Source organism: Lissotriton vulgaris, chromosome 10, assembly GCF_964263255.1.
Source record: "Lissotriton vulgaris chromosome 10, aLisVul1.2, whole genome shotgun sequence".
Lineage (NCBI taxonomy): Eukaryota > Metazoa > Chordata > Amphibia > Caudata > Salamandridae > Lissotriton > Lissotriton vulgaris.
In genome coordinates this window covers 827,216,606-827,237,690 of record NC_141698.1, presented here as the reverse complement: position 1 = coordinate 827,237,690, position 21,085 = coordinate 827,216,606, and the positions used below count along the sequence as shown (strand labels likewise).

General features: G+C 42.6%; 1 protein-coding gene across 1 annotated transcript in view; it reads right to left on the bottom strand.

Annotated features, from left to right (window-relative positions):
- Positions 1–305: 305 nt before the first annotated feature.
- Positions 306–21,085, bottom strand: part of CCK (cholecystokinin) — a 77,355-nt gene continuing 56,575 nt past the window's right edge. The window contains exon 3 of the mRNA XM_086941741.1: positions 306–1,282. Coding sequence (XP_086797867.1) covers positions 1,146–1,282 — 137 coding nt within the window. The 3' untranslated portion in view covers positions 306–1,145. The remainder of the gene's footprint in view (positions 1,283–21,085) is intronic.

The window sequence follows — 21,085 nt, the reverse complement described above, 5'->3', positions numbered from 1 at the left end:
TGGCGCTCGCAAGACCGCCAGACTCATAATCAGGCCCTTAGCTCCACGTGAACAGTTCTAGCAAGAGCCCTGGTCAGTTGAAATGCCAATTGTCTTTATGATCTTTATCCTTGCTGCCTGTTTTGCATTAAATACAATTTGGACTTTAGGCTTCCCAATGTGTTGTGCTTTATTTTTTACACACCCTTCACTAAAACATTGCATGTGAGATGTAGCGAAAGAAAGACATTCATATGGGCAGAAAATATTTCAATGATGGCTGCAAGAAATTTAACAATACACAATGTGTAGGCCAAAAAGAGATGTTGAGACATAAAAAGAAGAATTTAATGAGAAATAGACATGCCTTAAAGCATATTGTACTTTCAGTACTTCTGGCGTTAGTCAAAAATAAGCTTACCTTTTACAAGATTTTACAAACCCTGGTGTGCAAACATACTTTCAGGTTTACCATAGAATGAAACATGTATCAGTCATTACAACAGCATGATGTTCTGTTTATTCTCTGATGAGTTGAACTGAGCAACATTTTCACACATACTTAAACAATAAAAAGATTTTTCTTAACTAAGCCACTTATTAAAGGTGAACAATTCTTAGGATGCAAACTGTTGTCAATAAAAGGTGCCTCTTTTTTATACAAAGCATTGTTAACAATGAATGGAATTAACACAAGTAACTAATACTAAGTTTTAATCTCAATGCTGATACCAGTGATACTATCTGATTAGTTCAATAGTTCCATTTCTGCTTCACAGACCCGCATTTGGAGTCCTTGAAACCGATAAGTATGATGTATTTCTCCAAAAGTTCTAAAATACATGTGCACACATGTGTGGCTCTCTAGAACACAGGATTTATTTCTATCGCAGTTTATGATGAGACTTCTAACAACTTGTGTTGACAGAACAATGGATGTCGAAATAAACTAGTTTAATATGGCATCAACATGACATGAAAAGAAACCAAGAATAAAGGGACATTGCATGAGAAAATCTGCTTATGTATTGCATTGTAAAGTTTTACAAACAAATTTACATCAAGTACATAATAAATATATTATAGAACACTTATTTTTAAAGACAACTAATTATGTTTTTTTCTGTACAGAGAGGGTGGTGCATGTTGGTGAGGGGCATGGTCTTTCAGGAGGAGTATTCATATTCTTCAGCACTGCGGCGTCCAAAATCCATCCAACCCATGTAGTCTCTGTCATTTATCCGGTGGGTGGGGTCGATGATAGGCCGGTTTTGCACAATTGCATATCTACCAGATGGACCACCTAAGAAACATAAAGACAGGCATCATGAACAATTGCAAAGCAAGATGTAAGCTACAGGTATGTCACAATGTCATTTGTGAATGCCAATGAATACTCTGGGCCTAATTCCCTGAGTCATATACAATTTTGAGTCAACATTTATGGCTGAAAATGGCTCCATTGATGCCTGCCAGTTGTCCCCAAAGCATACCTGACAGGTATAAATTGTTTTACTACTGCTAAACTGTATGCCCTAAACTGTGTACAATAACACAGTATTAAATCCCCACACAAAATGTGAGAAATGGGAGTTTCAAGGCAATCCTGCTTTGAGAGTTTGTGAACATCCACAAATGCAAGAGCTTGTAATGGTTAACAAACTATTCTTCTCTCTCTTCCTATCCTGGAAATAGCTATAGATTAACTCCAACAAAGAGGTGGAGTAACTCCTTTTCCAGTGTGTGAAGGCAACAGAACGCCATCAAAGTTTATCGCGTTGTAGTGAACAGGGTTTATCCACGGGGGGGGGGGAATGTTTTGGGTGTGAAGACAATGAATCTTCATTTGCATGTTTGGATTGCCTTTACACAGTGTTCAATTATAAACTATTTGCAATTACACATTGGTGAAACAGCAGCCTTCAAAAAAAATCTAATGATTTACCTAATAATACATATTAAAAACAGACATTGATGCGCAGTACTATTGATTTGTGGGAGAAAGGAAACATCGCAAATCATGGTCTGTGAGAAATAGCACTTTTACAAGTGCAGATTTACGATTCAGTTTATGAGCAATTTGTGCGGGATGTTCTGAAGATATTGTAGTTTGTCTCACTAGGTACTCCCTGTGCTTTGCAAAGTACTTTCCTGCCCTCCAGGTATAGGCCTTCACAATAAAATATATCTCAATTAAACTGAAAAAAAAACAAGGATCAAAATTACTGTTGCTGTGACAACCATCAGACGTCTCTGCATGCGAGAATAAGGACATTTTATAAATTCCACGTTAACATTGGGCTACCGTTTCCTGTCTTGCTATTTGCAAGGAAACAATTTAACAATCATCGCAATCTAAACCAGCTGCCAGACTTGTTGCGTAAAAATGCTGAATTATAATGATGATACTTCACTAGTGCATGTTTTGCATATTCATTCTCTATGCATGCTTCGTGCAAGTGTTTGTGTAGCTTTTCACAGATCCAGTGCAGGACACACTGTGGGCACAGTATGCAGCAGTAACACGCTCTCCACCCAAAGTTACTTTGTGGACAAGGAAGAGAAGATTACATTTGATTCTGTTTTAGTGATCCTGTAAATCTGGAAAGTTGTTGTTGAAATCTGATGCAACACAGTACAACAATCAAAGGTGCTACGCTGGGTTTTTGCAAAGGGAGAGTGAAAGACAGTGTCATATCTATTAAGATTTGTAACTGACATTTTCTCCCCAGCACTGGTGTACTTTAGGTGGACATTCACCAACGCATACACCCTGCACATTTGTGCAAGGGTGTATGCGTTCTGTCAAGCATCGTTTTTGTACTGGTAAGGACACCCTCCAGTACAAAAACTTAAGTTTAACACTGTTCACACTTTTTATGTGTGCTGTGCAATGCAACACACATTCAATATTGAATAAATATGAAGAAATTAAAACATTGTTCCTCTGTTATACCTGCCTCAATGAGATGTAAGGTTTTGGAGCAAATCGCTGTCTCCAATTGTTAGTAAATAGAGACTCATGTGTAAACGCATGGGTGGTTACATTATAACGCTATCTATGACCCATGGAATACCCACTGGTTTGAGCTTGAAAGTAGATGCTGCCACAATACTTTGCACTGGGTTTACATTATAAAAGTAATTCAAACCCAGGGGGAAACTTTAGTTAATATGTGCCCTAGAGCTGGTTCTGCGACAGTGTTTTGTGCCTTTTGTAGTCATTCATTTAAGATTTCAAGTACACTATAAAAAGCATTGTCAATGTACAATCTGCTTTGAACTAACATCACACAATGGAAGTGAATGTTTTAATATATGGTTGAAGGGATGACTATATTGAAAATACCTGCAAAAGGAAATGCTAGACCTGTCCACCTTTGGCATGGTATTCTTTTTGCCTTCACTACCCTGTTTTTTCTGACCCCCTTTTTGTTGACATTAGGAATCTACACCCTTTACCGATGCTAAACAGTAGCAAAGTGCTTGTGCTCTCTCCCTTAAACATGATAAAGTTGGCCTGCCCATAATTAGCACATTTAATTTACTTAGAAGTCCCCAGTATATGGTAATACCCATATTGAGTACAGTAACTAGAATTCTACTATTGAGCTGCAGCTCTCATTGAGCCACCCACTACAGTAGCCCTATAAAACATGTCTCAGGCCTGCCACTGCAGCCTATAGTGCAGTGCAAAACTGCCATTTTGACGAGCCAAATAAAACGTTTTGCCAGGCCTAAAACTTCCTTTTTAAGACGGACAAGTTACCCCTATGGTAGGCCCTAAAGGCTCACCGGGCAGGATGCATGGAATATAAATAGTAGTGCATGTGTACTTACTTTTTTAGGTATTGGCAGTGAAAAACATCCAAATGTGTTTTTCAATGTAAAAAGCCTAACTCCCACAGATAATAACACTGTGTTACCTAATTACACTTCATTGCTCTTATGTGGTGTGATGTGCAGTCCTTTCAGATAGGAGACAAAAGGGCCTTAGGTGTGGTATGCTCCTGAGCAGCATGGCCTGAGGGTTTGTTTTCAGCCCTTCCCGAGCTTCTAAGAGCAGCCTGAGGGTTGTGCTCACCAAATTCCTGACTTCTGTAGGTGCTTGCCCTGTCACTGGCAAATGTAGTTCGCACCTGGGCATGTCTGCCCTTTGCTACCCTAGACAGATTTGAGCCACACACAGGTGAACGGGAAGAAATGACGAGAACTAGTTAGGGTTAGATAAAGTGGGTGACACCCACAGACAGGCTGGCACTGACTATAAAAGTGGCACCCTCAGAAACTCTTATCAGAGCAATCCTGGACCTGAGAAGATTCAGAAGAATACTTGCTCTGCTGTCTGAAGAAGGAACACTGGACTTGCTTGCCTTGAGCTCAGGATCCGCAAAGTGACTCCAAGGGTCAGTTTGCTGACCTTTTGTTTGAGCTACGGGGCACAAAAAGCTTCCAGAGACTTTGCCTGCAACTGACCAGCACCAACTGGACTTGCCTCAGCCCTCCTCCTGTAGTCACTTCTGACCCTTAAGAGGCACCTCCCCTGGTCCTCAACCCTTGGCTGGTGCCAAAGTGTATTCTTCCAACCTGTAAACTGCAAGAATTGATCTCCAGGTGAAAATCCAGATGTTCTCGGCTTTTTGCATAGATAAAGAACTGCTACTGTTCTCCAAACAAAGGCGTGCGGACCTAATGGAGGCCAATGTGGACATACATCCAACGTAAACGCATCCTACTTGGCTACTGACTCTGGACTTCATCTGTGCAGTGCTCTTAACATCAACAACAACCACCCTACGTTTCTCACCAACTCAAACCTCCGACTGACACCAGCTCTTAGCACCGACAATGACCTCACCACCAGAGCGAAGCTCTGACTTAGGCTCCTCATGTGAACAGGACTAAGTTAGAATGTAAACTCTCCACTGGGATGAACTTAGTTCCTGTATCTGACACACGTTCCATTGCAGTCTGCCTGACTGTAGACTTTGACCTGCTCTAGATTTGACCAAATAACATTGATTAGTGCTTTGTGTTGCTATTTTCAATTCAAACTTTATGAATGTACATCTCCGGTTCGACGTATTTTTGATTTTGTCATTTTGGTGTCATTTATTTATGTCATTTTATTATTAAAATGTATTCTATTTTTCTAAATTGGTTTGATTTTTTTCTTTTGTTGTGTTTTCATTGCATTAATGTTTAAGTGCTGCATAAATACTTTACACATTGCCTCTAAGTTAACCCTGACTGCTTTGTGCTAAGCTTCCAGGAGTTTAAACATGGGTTTATTTTGTGACTAGTGGTTCACCCTGAAAAGAATTGTGATTATTATCTTAAATCAGTCTTCGCCACTTAATACTCAAATTTTCTTGCAACTCCCCAACTCTGAGCCAGTAAAAAAAACTACTATTCCTTATCACTACCCATCCATAAACCTTAAATATTCCTACCTACCTCTTACCAGTAAGCATACCTGAACCCTGAAAATCCATTACTACCTCTTACCACTATCTTACCTACACCTTAGAACCCCCTAATACCTTTTACCACCACCTATCCAGGAACCCGAAACATCCTCAGCTACTCAATAATACTACCCCTCATTGAACCCTAAAATAACCTTAATTCCTCTTACCTCTAAATATCCCTAAACCCTAAAATCCCCTTTTACCCCTTACCACTACCGATGCCTGATCCCTAAAAGCCCCTCTAAACACCACCAACCACCATTAAACCCACCCACCCTTAATCCTTAATTACGTTTTAACTGTAATGTGTTGCAACTTATTTTATTGTAACTTACTGCGTGTAGAAATAAATGTGTTGTAGTGCTTGGCATGCAGTGGCCTCTCAGTATCTTGATGCGTTATAAAGGTGGGCTACAAGCTATACTCATATGTTGCAATTTCTCCTGTCTCAGTAAGTATTACAATATTTTCACCTTTAAAGTGTAAAAAATGTTTTGTCCTATGATCACTACCACTTACATGTATTATCCTTCTTTTTTGCATCAGCCTTGTAACTCTCTTTGAGATGGTCTGCTTTTTTATTTGACAGATAAGGAAGAATTTCAGGATATACAGTTTTAAAAGGTAATTCATGGTATGATGGATAGAATGACTTATGAGATAATACAAATGTCCAATCTTAGGGATTATTGGTAGTGTTGTGGACGGTAGAAGTCAGAAAATGAGTGTCATAAAAAAAAATTAAAGACCCAAACTTGGTATCTTTACACACTATAGTAGACATAGCAGTTTTTACTCTCAATGTGTGGTACCACATTTCTAACAGTGAGCACAGGATTCTCATCCAATGTGGACGGATGTTCTCATACTCTAGACCAGATATTTATGATCCATCTGATATGGCTCATTAAGGATCATTGTCTGAGAAATCAACTAGATGCTGATGATATGAAGACCGTTCTAGATCTCCAAGAAGACTGTGCTGACACTCAACCATTTCAACTTCCCTATTATCTATAATAGAGTGGATAACAAAGAACTACTTATTCCTAATGGCTAGCAAAACTGAGATTGCTGGGTTGCTTAAGAATCTATAAAAATAATGCAGAAACTTGTTGTTATGTTTGTCTTCGGTCCGCATGTCTTTGTAACAATGTAATAGGCCTGATATTATCTGCATGACGTATCTAAAATGTGTCCATTGCTTGGGACCACCCACTGCATCATATGGATCTAAATAATAATGTTCTCTGTGCTTTTCTGTTGCTCATTTCTGTATCTGAATATGTCACAACGACCAATGGTTAAACTGAGTGTAAAAAATAGATTGATTAGATTTATATCTACCCTGAAGGCCACAACCATGTTCCAAATATATGTCTGTTTGTTGGCTGGATGAGTCAGGTTAGAAAACCATATTAAAATACATGTGATCAGTGGTATCTGAAACAGTATTCTACCGGAATATCATGTTTTACATATCATTTTACAGTAATAGTGTAGCAAGAACATCAACCACAACAATGTTGTGGCGGTCAGAATATATACGTAAGTATAGATTCACTATTCTCAACTCCACTTATATGAACTGTGGCATGAGATATCTTTAAGTTATTCAGATGTGGCTTTAAGAATACAAAATCTGTACTTACCTGTAAATCCTTATTGGAGCTAAACAATATTCTGGCTACAACATTTTTGTAGTATGATATTTTTTCACTCAATATTCTAACCATGCAACCTCTGGAATATCATGTATTGCCTGAGACCTAACTACCTACCTTGTAATTGGCTTCCAGTTTGTTAAAGCTCAGAGAAACCTGACTGTCAGTTAGTAATAAGAGTAAAACATGTCTCTGTCTTCCAACTTCACTGGAAGCCCATGTTGGCATGAGCATTGCTTCCTTAGAAGAAGTAAGACAGCTGCTTAGCTACTAGTTTCTGAAAGAAGTTGAATGCAGGCGTATAAGGCAATAGTTGTTGACCTCTCCTGCATCCATGTTGAATTTGTTTGTGAAGGGAGCAAATTGTTCTTCCTTCCACTTAGGAACCACCCTGGAGAGTAAGGAGACAATAATAAACCTGGTCACCTAATCTGTACTAGCCAGAGTTGAAGACCCACTGATGATCAAGATTTAATAACAGCAACAACAAGACCAACCTGTTCCCCAGTAAAGAGTGTAGACGCAAGCCAATCCAGTCCCACCCTGGGAAGCAGGGAAGGGTGCAGTCTTACTTCCTGAGGACTATGATTGAGGCTTATTCCTGCAACAACAGATTTAGGTTTATCTATGAAAAAGCTAGCAAGAAGGTCACACAATCTTTGGAAAATTGGACCCTTACTTGAATGTTAGTGTAGATTAAGGAAGTTGTTGACTTCAAACAACTGACGAGCAGAACTTTGGCTTTGATTATGCATGAGTTGATACAGATGGTCTTGGTTACCTTCAGAGCTATTTTGTAGGTTTATAATTGTTGTTTGTAAATGCAGCATTTGGACGCGGAATATGTATTTCCCCATCTTCCCCGTGTTTCACTTGTGCTTAGTTGCTCAGTTTTCACAGAATCACTGAACTAACCTTTTGGGGTTCTGGCTGCTTTCTAACCAATTTCCTTTAGCTCTATCTCTCGATCACGAGCTTCTCAGACACACTCATCCAGCAATCGAAAAGGGCTGGATATCAGGGCTCTATTGAACATGCAATGATATGTAGAAGTGAAGAGAGAAGGTTATGCCAATTGAGAGTCCTGAATGTGTTGCAATCACATTGTTGCTTTTATCAGGCAAATGAAGTAAATGTTGGACAACATCAGAATAGCTGAAACATTTAAGAACAGGTGCCACTATTGATGTTCAAAGAAGCATCCTGTCCCTTCTCCTTGACATTCGCGGTGCCTCATTACTTGAATTGTTCTCATGATCCCCTTTAACTGCGCCTCTTGCACCCCATGTACTTCTCACTTCCCTCATCATATACATGTAACAACTAAAAAACAATCTCCTCCATAGTAGAATAATCATATATTTCTAATGACCGCTTCACTAACACCGCCAATGTTCTTGCTCAAATTTAGGGTATTTCGTTTTCCTATTTTAGTTCTACAAATTTTTCTGGTCGGTATTAGAACTGACCTGACAGCGCATCTGTCCGTAAGGCGTAGTGTTACTCATTCTTTAAATAATATTATAAAGGAGGGGGTTTGACCTCTCTGATCTTGTGCTGTTGGCTGTTTGTTATATCATTCTGCTTTCCAGGAAGAGCGACCGTGGAATGCATGAGGGACTATTTTACATCTGAAAAGTACACTCAATCATCACATTGTTACATTTTTTTCTCCATCTCCTATAGGCATTCTCTGCAGAAAGCAATCTATTTTTGGTACCTTTCCCCAGCATTGGAAAAGTCACTAGAATAGGTTTTACTGGGATAAACAGCCTTTGTGAATGCAACACATGTAAAAAGCATATATGAATGCTCGAGTGTATCTGCCTTGGCACATTTAAGCCAGTCCTACTGACTTTGTTAGTGTTTATTTTACGTAGTTCCTGTGAAACATAACGTAACTAGTTTTTCCTGCCAATGCGCTATGCAACACCCCCATATTTCTCAATAGTATCTATGGGTATGCCCTGGTTAGGCAGGTTAGCATGTATGCTTACTTGACCTTGCAGTGACATTCATTTCTCCCACAAATTCATTTCCACTGCAACCTTTAATGAAAGAGTACATTATTTGTACCTTCTATTCCATCATTAGGCACACACACATACACACGTCATCCCACCTGTAGCGAGCACACTTTATCAGCTATAAATGATATGTGAAACATTTGAAAGTAAGACGTGGTTCCTATGCTAGCAAAACTATTGCGTTGCCTTGCTACAGGGCGGGGCTCATTCAAGATTAATTAGAGAGAAAAAAGTGCTCCCCAAGCATATGTATAGAGAGACATGAAAAAGGGTCTTCTTAGGAACAGATAAAAGAAGATTGCGACCTCATTGACCTATTGCTAATGGCAGCAGTCAAAACGGTCCTAAATAATTGGAAGGACACCTCAAAAGCCGCGCCCCAAGCATGGCTCAACTGGGTCACGTTCTTAAGGGGGGCAGACAATATCACAGCGAAACACTCACCGAAAACACATAGGCAAGCGAACATGTGGGGACCCCTAGACCATTACCTAACATCGCACAAACCCCCATAGGCGCAGAATCCAGACACTACAGAAGGGACACACGTTCCTGCGTACCATGTACTCTCTCTATCGACCTCGACCTCTATTCCCCCCCCCTCCTCATCATGGTCCGGGGTTGGGGAAAGAAATACCAACGAACAACGAAACGTCGCAAAGGAGGAGGCATAAAACAAGACCAACAGAACATGGACAATCAAACTATTACCCCCCCCCCCCCCCCCCCCCCTCCCGGCACTCCTTTCTTTCCCTCTTTTCTTCCTTCCTCTCTCTCTGTTTCTTTTTCACTTATGAATATCCCTCGCTCCATGTAAATATATATTTTTTTACTCAATAAAAAATTACAGAAAAAAATAAATAGATTAAATCAAAACTAACTGGTCGCCGCACGTTTTGATCGACCTTCTATAGTGTTTGTGTATTCAGAAGTAAGGGCATATTCAAATCGTGTTTTGTTCCCAGAAAACGGCACTTATGAGTTGAGAACCCATGCACTGTATTCGTTTTTAATTATTGTTCTATTTATTTCGCATACTTTTACAAACCATTATTCTTTATGTGTCACACAGAAACACTCATACTTACCAACTACTTAACCTGAAACGTGAACTAGCAAAGCTTACTCCGAAACTATATATGCAAATGTTTACCTTAAATGTTCTATCATCAAAACACATGATGATGTCTCTGGGACACTTAATAAGTTGTAAGGGGGACTGACAAAGGTAGAATGTTTTAGATAGTCGGAAAGTATCTAATGAAAACACTAGATTTGTAAGTTTACACTATAAAAGTTTGTTTTCGTGAAATAGAAAAAATCACGAATGAACCGAGGGAAACGTCAGAACACAGCAATGAAACACCAGGGTATCGTGTTTTGAAATTCCAATCTTGGTTAATTGTTGTAATTATGCAAGAAATTGATTCTACTAAAATGTATCGTTTCTGAGTATAGTCGCTGGTGTACATATTGGGAATTCACCAAAACACTGCACATCAGGATTCAAATCACGTCTCCAGCTAATATAGCATTTACGGTACCAGAGCTCATGTCACCACTGCATCAGCCGAAGGATAAAAAATTCAACTAAATAAAGTAAGACTCTTTGCCTCGGGCAAAAAATACACGCAGGAGAACCACTCACATGAATATATCTCTAAATAATAAATATGCTCCAAAAATCGGACGGTGCCAGGCAGTCTGCGCAAGTGGAAAATGTGAAGCGCAAACAATATCTGCCTGGAAAACGAGAGGCGCGTGCATGACAGGTGAACAAATGACATGCTTTCAATGAAATAATAACAACAAACAAAAAAACGCCTATCCCCTCAAAGCACTGCCTAAGCCGTACAAAGTTTCTACGCTATTGCAACATTCTGTGCAATGCATCTAAATCGAGATTGTATTCTTTCTAGTGCACGAGTAATCCAGACACCGTGTATACCAAATGTACATCATCATTCTGAGTTGGAAGGTATTCCTCAAAGCATAAACTAATCGCAATACATCCTTTTCATAAGGAATGAGTACCACTGCAGCCCCAGTGCCGTAGATACTGCTGCACAGTCCGTGGTTAATTTGAGCAGGTGGTTGCCAGTGGGGACGACCGGCACTTATTTTACCTGATCGTACGTTTCCGAGAGCATGAGAGAAAAACACACAGAAAGGAAGGGAGGAGGAAGAGAAAGACAGAAAACCCGCCGCTGAGGGAGAAAGAAGGAACCTGCAAGGTTAGGTAATGGGGAAGGGGGTGTCTGGTGGTAGTGGATTAAAGAGGTATAAAGTGGATTGAAGACTATACCGCCTTGGTGTTCCGCGCACAGACATGTAATACGCCGACAAGGACTTCAGAACAGAGCTTTGGGCACCAGCAAGGATTCTCCTACAGATGAAGCACTGAACGCGCTCCCGTTGGATTGTCAAGAGGTCTCTTTGTATGCCATGCTCAATAATGGAAGATTGAGGTCACATTAAGGCTTACCGCAGGAGGTGTTGGTAGCCCTCAAAATCCGGTTCAGTGCGGCGGAAAGGCACAACAATCACACACGATTAAATCACAGCCCAATTAGACGTATTACTTATGAAAACACAAGATCTGTGCTGTTGATAACAGTTCAAATTGGACAAATCACTAAACATCAGCAGGTCTGAATACATTCAGGGGCTGCAATATGGATCAAAACATGTATGCAGATCCTTGTCAAATGGGGACATTTTGTAATGAGGGAATCATTGGTAGACTCAATGTTCACACTGGATTGGTTATAGCCCAGCATGGGATAGTAGGGACCTTAGATTAGTTTTCGTGTGAAACCAGACATCCCAACCAGAATATCTCAAGAATTGTAAGGCATACAACAGAGGTGTCGAAGGTTCTCCGCACAGTACACATACAGTCCCATGAACATGCAGCACAGCTAAATGGCGCAAAGTCAAAAACCTAAAATTGCTATTGGTCTTAGAAGAGGGCAATATCGCATTCCACCTTCACCAGACCACTCTCCTGCCGGTCATTCATGGACCCTGGGGATCAATATTGGCTGATACAGTAGGTTTCTTGTTAGGAGAAAAAGAGGTTCATAAGCAGAGCACTTATCAGATGTCTCATGACACAGATTACCATTTTGCTACATGTTCAGCACAAGCACTAGCTGTGATGGGCTTGAGATGTTGCTGGGCATATCCGGGAGGAGAACAGACCGGGCAGAAAAACCTAAGTAAGCCTGAGCATTGTTGTTTCAAGACAGGGCTCTGGGTTACTGTGCATTCTAGGCCAACAAACAAATAGATGTAAAGCTCCAATGTGGCCTCTGATGTGCATGTTCCAGAGTCATCCCCATAGGAGAGTAACTTCTGATGCTTGGAACCATTATCTTGAGTGACATGTAATGTGCCCTCACAGATAATACCGTTATCTAGTAAAAAGTGTCAATGCATAACATGCATAAACACAATCACAAACAAACACTTACGGGTAACTGAATGACCGCTGTTTTGTGAGACTAATATTATGTTATGTATATATTATGGTATGTTATATTGATATTTCTTGAGGGGATTGGTATATTATCTTCCAGGAGTACAGATTAAAGGCCTGTGCCACTCCGTCCTTAATCTGTTTCCACTGGCTGCCTGTCCCCATGGTTTGGTGAGAGGGGATTACTCAGCTTGCATTATGCGTGTTGATGGTCCACTTGAATTCACTCCATTCAAGCAGAGACTGGTACTTCCTTGAAGAGAACACAAACACAAGTGACACACCACAACTGAGCTTCACGCCCACTATAAGGAAACCATAAGGGAAGCCAACAAGCCTAAATAGGTGTAGAATGGTGCAGTCCTTCACATAGTGTGATTTATTTATTTATTATTTATTCAAGAGTTTTATATAGCGCTGGCTAGACCTGGAGGTATCAAAGCGCTTTACATGAGGTTCAACAAAAATTACATTACCAGATTAAATCAGTTCCAATTTACATCAGTTGCTAGACAAAACAATTGCAAGAGCATAGAAGACGAAATAATTGAAGTGTAGAGGGGAAGGGGGTAAGGGTAAAGGGCTAGGAGGGAGATACGGCAGAGAGATGAAAGGAAAGTCTGTCCAAAGTCCGGCTGGGTAGGCGACGGTCGGGGGGAAGTCCCAAAACCCATCTTCTTTATAGCTATGAGGTAGCTGCACCGGGCATTGGCCAAAAAGTTCGGTCTCAATGGGAAAAACAATTAAAGAAACATGGAGGGCAAAATAAATGGAGCGTAGAGGGGTGGGGGCAAGGAAGGAGAGAAGGGGGGGATTGGGGAAGAGACAACAGGGAAAGACTAAATAAGTCTGTCTAAAGGCCGATTGGGTAGGTGACGGCCAAGGAGGGAGGTGATAACAAATTAATTGGTTTATCAGTCTCCAATGTAAACAAACCAAGCACAAACAACTAACACTGTAAACAACAACCTAGCGCACATCTGTGCACAACTAACATGCAGTGTATGTTGACATATTTCCAGACACTCAAGAAGTCTGTGAAACAGGCACACTAGCTAGGAATCCATCCACGCACCCTAAAGATGTTTGCAAATAATTGGAGTCATATGTCTTTTATTGGCAGTTTCACCACCAATGCACATATCATATAGGATGTGGCATAATGGCAAGAGTGGTCAACCATGAAACTGGAGAACGGTGTTCGAGTCTTGGCAGGGACGCTCAACATGCTGTGATTCTAGGCAAATGACTTAATCTACCTGTGCCTACAAAATAAATGTATCTGTCTGTAACACAGCTGGTGCTCATGTAAAGCGCTCTGATGCCTTCGGGTCAAGTTCCCGTCATATAAAATTCCCAAAAAAATACATGACGGCTGCTGCTGAATATTTTATTTATTTAATTGGACGATTTTTTTAGTGCACTAGAAGTCCTGGTGAAGCTACTTAAAAGTGCACGACGATGAAAAATAAAGCTGTGGATTGAGAGGAAATGTGATTTTGGAGCAGAACGAGTCCAATTAGACACCCTTTGTGCTCCAAGCTGATATTAGGCAGCCATGGACTCCGACAGTTCTTAAAAATCAACTCTGAATAATTCAATGTTCAGGAGTTTTCTGAAATGCATATTGTCTGACTGAACTTTAAGGAATGGAGTGAGGGCAATCCATACCGTTGGGCTCTGTGTTCTCAGTGATCTTTCTCTTTGTTTCATCCACTTTTCTTGTGATATGTCACATCCCAACTCTATCTAAACATGAACTGCTGCAGGTAGAGGAAGGTCAGGCTGCACAATGACAAAGCCCAACAGCATGCACCACAGGAGCAAACATTTAGATGCTTCAGCACCAGATAAAAGTCACCTAACATGACAGTGGCTGCGGTACTCGCCTTGTACCATCTTGAGACCTTAAATGCCATTTTAGGTGCAAACCAGCCACATATTAATATCTATACTTCCAAACCTCTGATGGCCACATTGCTAAAAGAACTCCCTTTCTAGATGCCTCTCTTTTTCAAGCACACAGTGTCCATGGCACATGCGTTATCATTACCTACGCTTTCAGAAACAATCATGGTCACTCTGCTGTTGCATGTTGACCTGTAACTTATATTTCTCATTGATTGTCAGACAGTCTGGATAAATGCTTACATTATGCTAACCTCTAAAATTACTGCATCCACATCACGCTTGTCTCCCCAAAGTCTACCCTAATCCTCTACCCTGAATACGTTGTTGACTTTTGATGAGATCTCTTCACAACACACTGCAGTGACATATCCCTGTATTCATGCATGCTTTGCTTCAAAAATAATTCCCACAAGTTTATGTCAAACAACATGTTTATCTCTTGTATTAAGAATTAAATCAAGCCCCAGGCAAGTGGAAAAGTTTTACGTTAGACATCTTGGTTTAATTAGTCTTCGCTACTGTTTATGCGATGATGGAGGGATTATAATGTCTCAATCCACCGCCAGAGCCTATTCCCCAAAAAACATAGGGGCATATTTACGAGATACTGTCAGAGTGCGGAGCTGTGCCAAATTTGGTAGCGCCACGCACCAGCATTTTGAAAATGCAGAGATGCGACGTATTCACAAGTATACGGTGCACCCCTGTGTTTTCCCTGGCACTGGTGGTAAATTTAGATGCATTGCGCCAATGCCAGCACCCTAGCACCGTAGTGCAATGGTGCCTGTGTTGCAGGGAAATATTGTTTCAGGGCAGGATAGTGTCTCTTCCTGCACATAAACATTCACTAATGGTGATTTGTTACTTCTGTAGCAAATTGTCATTATTTAATGAGTGTTTATGTGCTGTAAGGCACACCTTCCGGCACATAAACAATCATTAATGGCATTTTACTCTCTCTATGTGTGCTGCAGAATGCAGCACACATAGAAAAAGCAAAAAAGAGGAGAAATAAAAGTATTTCTCCTTGTTTCACCCTTCTAACGCCTGCTCCTGCATGGCGTTAGTTTTTGGTGCTGCCTCAGATTCACACCTCCTTGTAAATCTTGGGAAGTATCAAAAGCAATGGGTGTTGTGGTGGAATGCCCACAGCAACAGCCATTGCATGCCCTTTTCATGCTAAATGATGAATCTAAAGGGGCATTATTTACAAGGCGGTATTAAGCAGCAAAAAGTGGCTTAACACTGCTTTGTAAATATGGAGAGGGGCATATTGCCACCAGAACATCGCTAAAAATAATGTTCTGGTGGCGATGTAGAAAATAAATACAAACTTGGTGAACATTATCTGCGCCATCTTGCCCCTTTCCAGGCCCATTCATGCGCGTAAGCGGCAGCCATTTTGAATGCCATGGCCTCCCTGCCCCTTGCTGATAGCCAGCGCGTCTCTCTCTCTCTTAACCTCGCAAGCATTCCCCCGCACGCTGACAACCCCCCGCTCTCTCATGCCTTGGGTCATAAACCCCTCTTCAGCGCAGCTTCACCACGGAATCCCATCCTGTTCCCAGCGCGACACCTCCCTTCATTCCTTTCATGGCCTCAAACCCTTTTGATGCAAACCCCCTTTTCCTGTGTCCCCGTTTGTCTTCCTCGTTCCCAGGCTGCCACCTGACCCTGCGGATACTGTTTATTACCCCGTACAGTAGGAAGCTTCCCCTCCCCATCAAAAGACCCCCGAACCGATCAAAGCCCCCACCCCATGAGATCCGATCAACCCCATGCATTCCGTGAATCGGCGGAATGCCCTGCTGTGCGACAACCATCACCTGTTGTGACCGGGGTGGGGAATCCAACTGTAAATGTATGTGGGAACGGGTCTGAAGGGGAGATTCCGAGGATGTTCTTTCAAGTATTAAAATATTACGAGAATGTGTTATGTGCAATAAAGGTTGTAAACTCTAGTATAAGAGGCCCGGCCTCAGAGATGTGGTTAGAGCACCTCGTGACGATACTTGCTGTCTGAATTGATGTGTTCTCCTCCGGAGAAAATAAAATCCTCGTTTCCCGCCTTCCAGTCTCCAGCGCCTGCTTCTTCATTGATTAATATTGGTGGGTCATAGAGGCGATACCGCCGGGCAACATAAAAGGGTCTTTGGTTACCGGTTGTCTTTGGAACCCTTTTTAACAATTGGCGTCCCAAACGTGGGGCCCATCAGCGACTCGTGGATCCAGTGGGAGAGGTCCTGACGACAGAGTGAACGACTGCAACGATCGGAAGGTACCCTGTCCGATAGACCCTCGTCTGACAGCCGATCATCCGAACTTCACTGGTTCCGAACAGACCTCTCCCGAGTGATCTGCGGTCCTGACTGGGAACCATCAGGAGTGCCACGAGAAGTACGAAGAGAAGAGGACGATCGGGCGCTGGATTCGGAAGACGAGAAACTGTCCATGCGGTCCGGGTAAGGTCGTGTAAACACGACGAAATTGCGATAGGGATAGATAATTGGAAGTAATTGATAATTGTTGTGAAAATACTAGTATTACTCTTTGTTAATTTATTGGAGATTCGCTGTCTGCAAACGGAGAAACAACAGGCTCTCCCTTTATAAACAGCGAAGGATAGGTACGCACCCGTCGGACCTATTTTCCCCCTCCCCATTGAACAATTGCCCCCCCCCCCCCCATTGATTAATTGTTATAGATCGTTTTCTGGAGATTCTCTGTCTACAAACAGGGAAGATTAGGTCCCCTCTTTGCAGATAGTGAAAGGGTAGGTGACGCGAACCTTTGCGAGCCTACTTATTCTCCCCATTGACCATATTGATTTTTTATTTTCGACCTAACATTGATTAACTGTTATAGATTGTTTTCTGGAGATTCTCTGTCTGAAAACAGGGAAGATTAGGTCCCCTCTTTGCAGATAGTGAAAGGGTAGGTGACGCGAACCTTTGCGAGCCTACTTATTCTCCCCATTGACCATATTGATTTTTTATTTTTGACCTAACGTTGATCGATTGCTCAGAATTGGTTCATGAGGTATTCACTACGTGCAAACAACGTAGAATAGAAATATTCTGTCTAGTCTTTGCGCGCAGTGATAAGATAGGTAGTGCTGATTATTATCCCATTGTGATCCGTCATGCCTGTCTTCTCCCCACTGGTCAATAGCCTGTTTTACCCGGACCGCTTATTAGAGATGAACCATCCGGCTCCGCTGGAAGGCACCCCTAATAAGGACATGTTCATGAAGCATGGATTAATTGCTATAGCCTATAGTGAGCTGTGGCATAAATATACGAAAAGGGATCGAGAAAGACAGTGGCCACTGAGAGGATCCTTTGATCTCGACAAAATAGAAACAGTAGAAATAGCCCTTCGTAGGAATGAAACAACACCTATTATGCTCGATAGTCTCGGCATGTGGCGCAAAGAAGCCGCACGACGAAGGGAAGGCGACGAATTCGGAGAAGGTGAAGGGACACGACGGACAACCCCCCAAACGTCTAGTAGGCAGAGGGAAGGGCCAGCGATGGCACAGTCCCGAGGAGTAGACATGAAAAGCGAATGGTGTAAAGGGATGTGCCGACAAGCCAACCCCGGAACACAACGACCTGAAGGTAATCCCCCGACATTACGCACAGGACGGACAGATTTAAAACAAAACCAATGTGCTTTCTGTAAACGTCTTGGACACTGGAAAGCCCAGTGCCCGACTCTGCAAAGCATAGGTAAGAATGGAGGGTTGACAGAAAGGACGGACCGACAGAAAGGAAAAAGACGTGAGATAAAAACCAATCAGACTAGTGCAGACAGAACAGACAGGACCACCCCGTTCGATTATGCTCGGTGGCACAGATTTCGTCAGACCAATTTTAACGACATGTTAGAGTTCTGGGACTGATTGCTCTCTGTTGCTCCCCCACTCTGAAAAACAAACACAACTGCAGGTCAGTGTAAACAACCCCCCGTTAGAGAAAAGATTCAAGAAAGCCAAACGTCTATTATATAACTTAGGATTTAATTACGGAAAAACACACAACCAACAGTAAATAGAATAACTAAATAGAACTCTCTAAAAAACAAACTTGACTAATAGGAAAAATACAAAACATGTTATGCTCACTCCGGAAGTCCTCGAAATGTAACAGTTCGATGGTCCCGCCCATCCGAAACACATAGCACGTGTGGGGCGGGGCCTGCCAGCAACCATGAGCCCAAAAAGAGATTGCTGGCGAGAAGGTACTGGAGACCCCACACAGCGGGCAATGAAATGGTCTTCCCATATTGCCCTTCCAGGGATGGCGTCCCCCGGGCCGCGAGTAGGGAGGGGGCGGATGAAAATGACCCCCTCCCTCATATCTCCTGGTCCGGCCATCACGAATTCCTCCATCGAACGGATGCAGGGTGGGCAGGGAGGAAGAGGCGACGCGGACGAGCCTCTTCCACCTCCACAGGTAGGAGGCTTCCCTGCCCTGGCCCGACGCCGATGTCCTCCAGCCGGGCGACGGCCATATACCTACGCTGCACAGGAAATATAATGTCCGGCTGGTATATTTCCGTAGCACAGGACATACAAGACCCGGCTGGTATACTTGCATAGTACAGGACATACAATGTCCGACGGGCATATTTACGGAGCACCGGATGTACAGTGGTCCCCCAAGAGTCGGAATCAGGGGTGTAGGGTGGTCATCATGTGCGCCCCTGATTCCAAGAGACGGCGTAGGATGCACCGGGAGAGGAAGACGGCACGGGTGAGCCTCCCTCACCTCCCCAGATGAAGGCTCCACTGCTGCACCCTGGCGCCCCGAACCAAAATGTCCTGCTCCAACCGCATGATGCTCTGTTTTTCGCCATCACAAGAAGTTTTCCTCCGCTCCTGATGGATACGGCAAAGGTCGCTGCAGGGCCTCAAAATGGCGTCTGGGCCCTTGAAAGGCGGGTCTAGGCCGCTGGAGTAACTTTGTCCGAAATTGCAACTCGGGCGCTTGCCCACCTGGGCGCAAGCCCCCACCATCGACAAAACATCCCCTCGACTTTGAAGATTCTACCAAAGTCCCAAGAGCCCTCGGCCCCTTCAGGCTTCCGGTGAGGAACAGTTGCATTGATCTCAAATGAAATAACCACGGCACAGCAACAAGATGGCGGTGCCCTCGTGTCTGCATCAGCTTCCGTCTGAACCACCCAGGAACATTATGGGCTAACGAACTTGAACAAGTTCCGGCTGAACATCAACATGACCCGGTAAGAGAGACTCTACCCCCTCCCTCTCTTGATTGACGGTCCGCACCACCAGCCCCTCTGTTAGCACAGTTTTCTTTTGAACTGCCGAAAGGGACTCTGGTCCAACCGCCAATTGCCAGGGATATTTTTGCCCCTGATGCTACTTCCGGACTAAACCGACCTCGCCCAAAATGGCGCTGGTACCAATGGAAACTAATGAATGCCTCGTGGTGTTCCTTAACTAATGAAACTTGATGTACTAAGATATACATATATATATACGAACCATTGCGCACTCGATGTTAAAGGGAGGAGGGTTCACTTGGCGAACATTTAAGAAGGGTTCCATAAAATGTTGATTTCAATGAACAATTTATTTTCGATATTTGTTGTAACTGATACATAACGTCGCTCATGATGCACGCCCGCGGTTTGCATTTAGGAAATGTGATTACGATGAGCTTGACTGTGTTTCCATCTATGAACTGAAATGCCCCTGATTCCTTCGTCACGCAATGAAATGTTTTTGGTTACTTACAAATAATTAATTAGACCTTTTTCATGTTCTTGTACTACAAAATAACCCCCTACTGTATGTGCTTCCATCGACGACATGTCAGGCCAAAATATGAATTGCGCTCTCACCTTTTACGTACTGAATAACTCTACAAATAAAAGTCTTAGAAGCTATGGATAGGCTCCGCGTACTTTTGTAAATACGGGTATCGGTGGGAGGGTTTTTCTGTGCGCAACTGTTCTGCTTTCTTTTTAAGGTTATCCGAGAAATGGTTGTTCGGCCCTGGGTTGATGGTCAAAGCGAAGGTATGATACGCTGCTTATGAAGAAGGACCTCGACTTCAGAGAATGGGTAAAGTAAAATGGTGTGATTGATAAATTGCTATAAGGATATGGTGGTCGAAGGTACTAAGGTACGGGGTTGAACAAAGAACTGGTATGCCTTAAGAACATCACAGCTTTGGGAATGATTTTGGGACCCCGATGACCGGATACATCTACGAAACCGGGTACCTCGCGCTAGGCACCTCTGATTCCTCTTTTTAGCGTTTTTCACTACACACGATCCTTAACGCCATCCTCGAACCTCCCCATGAACCACCTATCACATTGCCTGCCCCCATGACTTTAAGAAACCAGAACCCTAAGGGATTATATCCCGAAGAGACAAGTACGATTATGTGGTAAGTAAAGGATTTTCGTGCCATTACATTTGATGTGTTCGAATGTTGTCCCCCTACCTCCCCTTTTTCTCCCCCTTTTTCCCTCTGCAGGTTACATTAGAATCCCGATTAGAGTATCATAAGGGAT